Source organism: Protobothrops mucrosquamatus, unplaced genomic scaffold (assembly GCF_001527695.2).
Source record: "Protobothrops mucrosquamatus isolate PMUCROS unplaced genomic scaffold, P.Mucros_1.0 scaffold1014, whole genome shotgun sequence".
Classification (NCBI taxonomy): domain Eukaryota; kingdom Metazoa; phylum Chordata; class Lepidosauria; order Squamata; family Viperidae; genus Protobothrops; species Protobothrops mucrosquamatus.
The window spans coordinates 228,947-238,242 of NW_015387250.1; the positions used below are offsets into that span (position 1 = coordinate 228,947).

The 9,296-nt window shown below is 36.6% G+C and overlaps 1 protein-coding gene across 1 annotated transcript in view; it reads right to left on the reverse strand.

Moving 5' to 3' along the window:
- Positions 1 to 1,854: 1,854 nt before the first annotated feature.
- The window catches only part of SLC38A6 (solute carrier family 38 member 6), a 49,551-nt gene continuing 42,109 nt past the window's right edge, over positions 1,855 to 9,296 (reverse strand). The window contains exons 11-16 of the mRNA XM_015819895.1: positions 9,149 to 9,228; positions 6,319 to 6,419; positions 4,550 to 4,674; positions 3,453 to 3,597; positions 3,261 to 3,355; positions 1,855 to 2,055 (exon numbers count right to left, since the gene is read on the reverse strand). Of these exons, the coding sequence (XP_015675381.1) occupies positions 1,975 to 2,055; positions 3,261 to 3,355; positions 3,453 to 3,597; positions 4,550 to 4,674; positions 6,319 to 6,419; positions 9,149 to 9,228 (627 nt within the window). The 3' untranslated portion in view covers positions 1,855 to 1,974. The remainder of the gene's footprint in view (positions 2,056 to 3,260; positions 3,356 to 3,452; positions 3,598 to 4,549; positions 4,675 to 6,318; positions 6,420 to 9,148; positions 9,229 to 9,296) is intronic.

Sequence of the window (9,296 nt, forward strand, 5' to 3'; positions counted from 1 at the left end):
GCATACCATTGGCCCCATGGCCCAGCCAGCTGGAGGAACCAGGCCTTTATGGTTTCACTAAAGGACAGCAGGATTGGGCCATGTGGACCTTGGAGATAGGCAGGAGCAGCAACAAAGAAGACATTCCAGGGTCCCATAACATGACATTTCTTTAGCAGGAATCTGGAACAGATCAAGCTTGTTGAATCTTAATGGATGAGCAGAAACAATTAGAGAGGCGGTCCTACAAATAACTAGGCTCTAAGTCATGAAGGGTTTTAAAGATAATCATCAACATTTTGAATTGCAACCAGACGCTAACAGGCAGCTAATGTAGCTCACACAATAGCAGGCTCACATGGGCATACCAAAGTGAGCCCGTAAGTACAAGTGCAACCATATTCTGGATCAGCTGCAGCTCCCAAAGATAGTCCCTTCTATTATATGTTGCAGTAATGATATACAGGATATATGACTATGGGAGACAGAGGAAAGAGATGCTGCCTAGGGAACTGTCAGATAAGAGAAGTCATAGCCTGCAGATGAACAACAAGCAAAGAAAGAAACCTAATTTCTTGGGCTATTAAAAAGATGGCAGGAGGTTTGTACGCAAGATTCTGTTAATGTGACTTTATAATAAAGTAGAATAAACTCACATGGTTATAATTCCTGTCTGATCTACCAGGAAGGCAGGTGGGTTGCAATAGTACAAACCGTGGCTGAGCTATGAGAGACCTTCAGTCTCTGGTTAATTGTATTATGACACCAAAGACTTGAAATAAACAACCTAATGTGATATTATGTGCTGTGCATCCCCATACAACTGCACTAGCTCCTGCTTGCAGGGCAAAGAAATACAGGAGATTAATAATGCTAAAAGATAGGGATTGGCCCAAGGTCACCCACCCAGCTTTGTGCCTACAACAGAATTAGAACTCATGATCTACTGATTTCTAGTCTGGCGCCTTAACTACTATATCATTCATTAGAAAGTCAAGCAATGACAACAGCAGCCAGATCAACACTACATTGGGACCAGAAAGGATTAATTCCCAATTCATGTACATTAATCAAGGATAAAGAAGTTAGTTTGTACAGTAGCTGCTTTCTGAAAATATGTGCACTCCAATATAATGGGAACTTCTCTCACACAGCCCTAAAATACAGTTCCATCAGAGCTATAAACTGAAATAATCTCCTCCAATGGATCTTCAATATTGATACTAAACCAGAGAAAGTTCTGTGAATGCAGCTAGATCTCAGTGCTGCAACCTGTGCTAGATATATTCTGAATTCTAATAACACTAACATCTTAAATTATACCTTGTAGGCAAAGGTAGCCAAGAGAAATATTCAGTACAGGTATCATATGATTCTGAACCTTGCTGCAATCAACAGCTGCAATTTTACAAATTGCCATTTCTGGACATTTTTCATGGGTAGCTCCACAGAACCAAGGCATGGATCATTCTCATTAAGGCTAACTGGCTCAGGAAGGATTGTGTTTGGCACAATGGATCTGCAAATCCAGTAGTGTGTGTGTGTGTGTGTGTGTAAATGTCAGTTCAAAATTGCAAATCTGCTCACTTTAAAGGAGCACAACCCTATTCAGAACCAGCTTCACTTTAATCACCTTTATGTTTTTCTTACCAACATAACCTCCATCTTGTATGGATTGAATTTCAGCTTTGTATTCCTCATCCAGGCAATGACCAATGATTAGACAACAGCACTGTTCTTTTAGAACTAGATGGTAAGATGTAGTAGAGCAGAATGTCATCAGATAACAAGAGCATTTCATTCCAAAGCTCTGAATTAATTTCTCCAGCTATTTCAAGTAGTTGTTAGTATGCAAAGAGCAGAGTTCTATAGAACACCACCACTCAACTTTCTTCAGCACTTGGCAGAATAATTTTATTTAAAACACTGTGGAAATTATTCATTTTACTAGTTCTTCTTATGTACAATTCTAGATTTTAGAAGGCAGGCATACTTTCAATGGTGGACCCAACTGTACACGATTACTGATAAACTGAGAAGACCAACAAGGAGGCCAAAAATTAGCAGTGCACAGGCCTGTGAATAAAAGTGAGACAAACAGATGAATCTTAAAAACAGAAATCAATTAATCCTTTGTTAATCAAAGCAATGGTTGTAATGGCATCATTTTACTTCTTAGATGGTGGCAAAGTTTCATTTACAACACAAATATCAAGATGTTTTCATGTGGATATGTGGGTATCATTGAGACGAGGACAACAACCTGCAATAAACAAGTTAGATTTGTGGCTTAGGAAATGATTTTAGCAGATCTGCCCTTGTCAACTGACTGTAGCTACAGCAAGAAGAGCTGTGCAAAACAACTGGCCAAATGCCAAACCAAACTGGACTGATTCCTGCAGATGAAAATCAAAGCAAGCCTCCTCCTCCCCCCAAAAAAGACTCATTCCAAATCTGAAACATGCTGAAGTTTCATTAGCATTTCAAAATTTGAAGCAATCCAGACATGCAGAAAAGCATCTGCCAAAAATTCATAGTTACCCAGACAGAACAGCAGCCAAATATTGATACATTTCTCCCTAAACGCTTCATATAAGGAAAACTCCACTACTGGGGTGGGGAAGGCAGCGTACTTTTGTGCCTGACAGTATTGACTTCAAACCAAATGAATAGATTTACTAGGCGTCTCCAGTGACAATGTCTGGGTGAGGAATGATGAAATTATTTATTGCAGAATTATGGCAGATAATTGTTGAACTTCGTGGTCTGAATTTTCTGAATGGTGACATTTTAGGATATAAATTTGACTGTATTTATGTTGGAAAAGGAAGAAAATGAATTACAGATTATTGAATGTGCAGGAAGAGAGTCCAGACAAATGCAAATATCTTTCACACAACAAAGTTATGTCCCTTTGCACGTTTCTTATAGGTATTTTAGCGCATTTAGCAGAAAGCATACTCCAAATGTAAATTTATGTCAGAGCTTAGGTGAAAAGGATTTTAGAAAGAGCAATAGAAAATAGTTTGTCTACAGGCCATGAATTGTTGTAAATTAGAATAGACAGTATTAGATGTAGAAGTGCATGTTATTATTCTGACTTACAGTACATCAAGCCTTGTTATATACCATTAGCACTACCAACATTAATGTAGTTCCACGGCAGCATACACCATATTTTTAAAGTATTCACCAACCAGAAATGAGTTCATTAATTTGTACATGCAACCTAAAACAATGACAAGCTTTTTTTTTTTTTAAAAAAAGAAAAAGTAGATTACCCCAAGTTTTTGCCATGATATAAAGTCCTCTGTACTAATCTTAAGATAAAATAGGCCAGGGTACACAAAGAGCAAGCATGTTGAAGTGGTGGACCCTGGAAAAAGACAGGACAAAAGTCTTTTAGTCTTTGTAAGCTCTATTATGAACAGATCTCAAAATGCAGGAATAGGAAGAAAATCACATAACCTTACCAACTACTCCAAAAAGCTGTCTGATGTCAGGCACATACATTGCGAGCAAGACCACAATTGCATTTAGTACTAAAGTGATGAAAATGTGGTGGATTAGGGAGAAAGGAAGATGTGAAAAAAATATCATCATTACAGCTTTTCTTGCCTGTAGAATTCAAAAGATTTAAAAAGCATGTCAATGCAATAATAAAAAAGCAATAGCACAAATAACATTTAATGATTTACTGTGACCCAAAGGTGCTTTTTCAAAAAGCAACTGGACATTGTTTTCCCTTGAAGACGTTTCGCTTCTCATCCAAGAAGCTTCTTCCGTTCAGAACTAGTCTTAATAGTCTTAATTCAGAACTGAAGAAGCTTCTTGGATGAGATGTGAAATGTCTCCAAGTAAAAACCAAGAAAGTCCAGTTGCCTTTTGAAAAAACATATTTGGGACAACCATGACCTGGATGACTGAGAATCTCCACAGATATTTACTGTGATTGTAGCTCCATTTGCATTGCTAACTAAACCTCATGCTCCAAAACAGACTGTATAAATGGGAAACCGGCCATAGGGAAATGTTCTCAATACTATTTCTGCCTACTGAGCAACCATAACAAATGTTTTACTGGGTTAATATATTGCTTAGTTCCCAAACAGCAAAAACTTCAGGATGAGAATTTGGAAAAGGCCAAGACCAGCAGCAGTTTTGTGGTTTTGTATTAACCCCTGTTAAAAATAAGCTTACAGAATATCATTAAAACTTCTTTTTACTGGCTTTCATTTGCTTATTACACTGCATGCTAACTTAAAAACCAAACGAAAAGAAAACACACACAGATGTGCATACCAAATCTATTTTAAGAATATCATATTCTGCAAATTGCAATGCTATAAGTCAGCTCAAATTTAAAACCATTTCTTTTTCAAACAAGCACAAAACAAATTAGTATACTGGTTTAGGTCTTATTCCTCTGTTGCTGTTAATGATCACAAAAGACATGAACACTCTGATCTATTTGAAGTATAAGTAAGGAAGCCAAACTGTTTGTAGGGCCTGCAAATAATTAAGAATGACTTCGGCTAGACCAGCAAATCAAATATTTTGCAATACGTACAGGGAAGTGAATTAGAGGCACTGTCAACAGCACAGCAAATAAGATTCCCAGTTCTACTGTCAGGATGACTGTATCATGGGGTAAGTACTTGCTGTATCCTTGAAGCAATTCTGAATCCACGTGGTCTGAAATTATTTAAAATATATTAAGTAGCAACACCTAATTCTCACATTGTAAATTCCTGGGGGGGGAGGGGGGGTGTCAGTCTATTATGCAATATTTTTCCTTGTTTTAGAAGTAGATTTAAAGAAACATCGGAAGACTAAATTTATGCATAATTGTTTTTGACTAGAAAAAAATGTTTGAATGACTTCTGCTTGAACAGTTGTTTTATTTAAAAGCAATGATAGCCAAATAATAGCCATGAAAAACTATTTAAAATCCAGAGATTTATCTGGTCTTCCTTAGGTTTAGCTATCACAAATATTTGCAGGCTTTTGTGTTTCCATGATCTCTTCATCATGTAAGATGGTTCAAAGTTAAAAAAAAGAAGGGGCCGAGGTTCAAGAATTTAAGAATATAAACTGAAACAGACATGGCTCAAATATCAGTTCTGTATCTGCCACATTCTTCCCCTGACCACCCTGTCAATTTTTTTTCCTGGCTTTTAATCAACTTGTCTAATTAAGAGTTCATGGAAACTCAAAGCTTACCAGTATTCTAGAAAATTTTAGTTGGCTTAATAAAGATATTCCTGTATGGATTTTGGAATGTTCTATATAAGCAGCACTAAGTTAATTAAGTGTGTTTGATTGTTTTATTTTTGTGAAAACTGGCTTGATTTAATATATGTGATGAAAAAGGTGGTATATATAAACATCATAAAAACATAAACACTTATGTGTGAATGTTGTAGATCAATATATATTTGGATGCCAATTTTCAGGAATGTTTGAGGCTGCCATCAGCCACTAGCCAAGCTCATCCCTTCAAAATCAATTATACTTTGTTAAGATTAACAATGGCTTCGTTGTTATAATGTTTACAATTATAGTATTTCAAATTTTCTACCCTTCCTTGCCACATGAACCCAAACTATCTAAATATTCTATATTATCTTGGCATGCTCATGCAGAGAAACAAAAATAGTTTTGCAGTCAAAGAAAGCGTATGCTGGTGATTGAACTTGTAGCTTAGAGACTAAATGTCTAGAAATTGTTTCTGTTTGTAAATTTAAAAAGTGTGGAGCTACAACATTAGGTTTTTTTCGGATGTTCATTACTGTTATGCTTGTTACTTGACAAATGTTACTTGGAAACCCACTTTAGGGCACATATATATTTAAGCATGCTTTATATACTGAGAGAAATTCTCTGTGGGAACCCATTTCTCTTGAAGTAAATTTGCATAAGTAGTTGTTCTAGGTAAAGACTGGTACCCCACTTCTAGTAGACTATGCGATGTAAAAAGCAGAGACAGCTTTTTTTGACTCTAAGAACTGCAGACAATATTGGGCAGAAAGCTAGGGAAGTTGCATCTTCTACCCCAATGTTGTCATAGCCCTAAGAAGGCAATCCAAAAGCTAGCTGATAGCCGCTGGGAACCCAATCATGTTGGGAATCATATTGGGAAATCAATTAAGAGGATCTGCCTTTGCATTCCTAATTGAAACTGCAATGCCAGCAAGGCAAAGTAAGCACTTGGGGCAGGAAACCATTAGAAGGGAACCAAAGTGCCTGCATGCTGCCCACTCTGGTATATGGATCACCATATTGGGGTGTTCTGCTTTATCTCCTATTAATAAACAGAAATTAAATTTGATAACATACTGTAAAAAGTGAGGTATCCAAATAGCGCTGACAGAAAATAAACTAGAAAGCTGAGAGCAATTCCTGTGTTGGCAACCTTTTGCATCCTGCTTTTGGATGGACTACAAAAAGAGAAAAAAAGTGGCATTATTAAAGGAATTCACTGAAACACAAATCTCTGCAGATGAATGTTTAATCTCTTAACCAATGGATAACAGTTTCCTTCAACACACACCCCTTGCATCCCACCCCAAGGAACAAATTCTTGGATGGAATATTATACAGACTTGGAGAACAGCTTTTTGGAACTTTCAGAAATATCACAGAAGTATGTCCTGAGAAGGCTATGGTTTTCTTAGGTATAACTTGCAGCTATGAAAGCTAAATCCTTAAAAAGGATAAACAAAGAAAATTGCCACCTAGAAAATTGCTGAAAATAACTTAAACTGATAGAACACACACTTTCTTTCTAGATGAAGTAAAACATACTGCTCACTGGCTGCAATAATGAAATTAAAACTTAAGTACTTTGGACAAATAATGCAAAGACCGAAGTCAATGAAGAAGTTGGCCCAAGTTGCATGAACGTGGGGAGGGGGGGGGTGTTTGCAGAGCTAGTCAATCCCTTCTGTCAACTCTGGAGTAGGACTAGTCCATACAGGCAAGTGTTCATAATCCTGCAGGAGCAAGAGACAGAGGATGGAGTCTCTACTATTGATTAAGATAAACTAGTGTTAGGGTTAACTCCATGAGCGTCATTGAGGGAGTCAGGCTGGGACTCCATTACCAGTTCATGGTAATGGAGGAAATAACTGTTTTAGGTTGTCAATTTAACCACTGGTTCCCAATCAGAACAAACTAACTAGCATTGGAACTAGCATTCCTTATAAATTTATAAATTTAGCCATAAATACACTAAACAACCAAGATTATCATAGATCTGTGCCTTATTCTCTGGTTAATGAACCATTCCTTAAATATTTAGTGTAAACTGCCCAAGTAATTTTGGAATCAGGTAGCTTCCAAACCTCATACAAACATATACACAAATATACTCAATTTTTTACCCATTCAGGCTTGCCCTTACAATAGTGTCAACTTCGAACAAAATATTCCAGAATTGAAGCCCATTCATAGGCTTTTCCTAAAGCACCAAACATTCAGTGTACTTTCTTTCTCATATTCATATTTTTCTCAATGGTCTGCTGAAAAACAACCATCTATTCTGAATAACCTTGCTCACTATCTCCTATTTATTTACTAATAATAATAATTTAATAAATATAAATCTCATAATTTATATACTGTCTGATTCCCAGCAACTCTGGGCAATTTATAAATTGTTAAAAACATTTAAAACAAGAAAACAATAGAAAACAAAAAAAGCAAAGATGGCAGGAATAACAAGCGTGGGTCAGAACAAAAATAACTATAAAAAAGAAAGAAATGGGGGCTTCAATTATGTTTGCCAAAGGCCTGAGCAAAGAGTCAACTCTTTGCGGCCCTTCGAAACAGACCTTGGGAGAAACCTCATTCCAGAAGGCAGGTCCTGCCACAGAGAAGGCACACTTCTGGGGTCTCAATAGAGGGTTTTATGATCTTTGATCATAAACAATCAAATCAATCATAAATTTAGATTCTTTGCATGAATAGAATTATGCTTAAACCATGTATCCTGAAATAGACATTTTTTTTCTAAGCATATAGTCATCAAACAACTTTTTTTTCATTCAATTCTTAGGTCTTTGAGTTGGCCAATCACTTTCTGTATTCTTCTATTTCATCCTCACCTTTCCAATATTTTTTTTCCTTCTAATCACATACATTTAGAATATTGCACAATTTTCTCAATTCAGTTTATTCAGCCTTTCTTCTTCAACGATTTATCTGAGTTGAAATAAACCTCTGCCTCCATTTCTGCAAGGCAGGTATCAATATCACTATGAAGAAGCATTGCATAGAAGTATTGCATAATGAATAATCATTAGCTTATATTTTTTTTGTCCAAACTATCCGGTTTGGCTTGTGTCCAGTTAATCATTCCAACAGCGTGTCATAGGGTTGGCCCAGATATTGATGACTTTGATGGTGTTTCCAGAATTCTATATTGTCTTTAGCACTTTTCTCACTTTTGGGATGTATTCTTTATTCATCACATGTTTACTTTTCCATGCTTGATGTTATCCAATTGTAAAATGCCTGAACACTTGTGTCTGCTAATTCAAGGAGCTTCAGCTCCAAGCATGTGGCCCCCCAAAAAGGAAAGATATGGATCTTTTAGCAAGATGAATGGAACACTAGCAGATCCTTAGCTGGAAGCGCCTCCCTTTAATGATATAGAGGGAGCTTCAGTACATTAAAAGAACCAATTAATATTGTCTCATTTTTTAATCACATGGAGGTGGGTGGATCCCCTTCATTTATCTGTAAAGTTCCCTTCCAAGGGGTGCTCCTTAAGTCCCTGAAAACTTGACTTTGCTCCCAAGCTGGGGATTAGAGAGGTTGCTGAACTCCTATTTTGTTGTGCTGTTCTATTTGGGAGGAGGGAGGCTATTGTGTTATTCCAGACATTCATTTTCTTTTTATTATGAATGTTAATATGTAAGTGGCCCGGGGTTGTTTCGAGTCAAGCGGCCTCTTAAATTAAATAAATAGGATGTGATCAAATTAAGGTTAGACCGTCACCTATCTGGGATGGTGAACTTGGAATCCTGCAAACCAGGGGTTGCACTTCAGAGCCTAAATGGCCTCTTTCAATATTATTCACACTAGATGAAACAGGAAATGGTTTTTTTCCAAATGTCAATAGTCCTGCTTTTTAAATTGTTTGCACTTACAAATTAAATGTTACCTTTGGAGCTCACAATAAATTGGCAGTACTGATGTATGGCAGAGAAATGAGAAAGCCATAGTTGGAATGGCATAAGCACTCTAATAAAAAATAAAAAAGAAAGAGTGTTGAAATAAAGTCTGTAAATATTTGATACTTATTTTTAAAC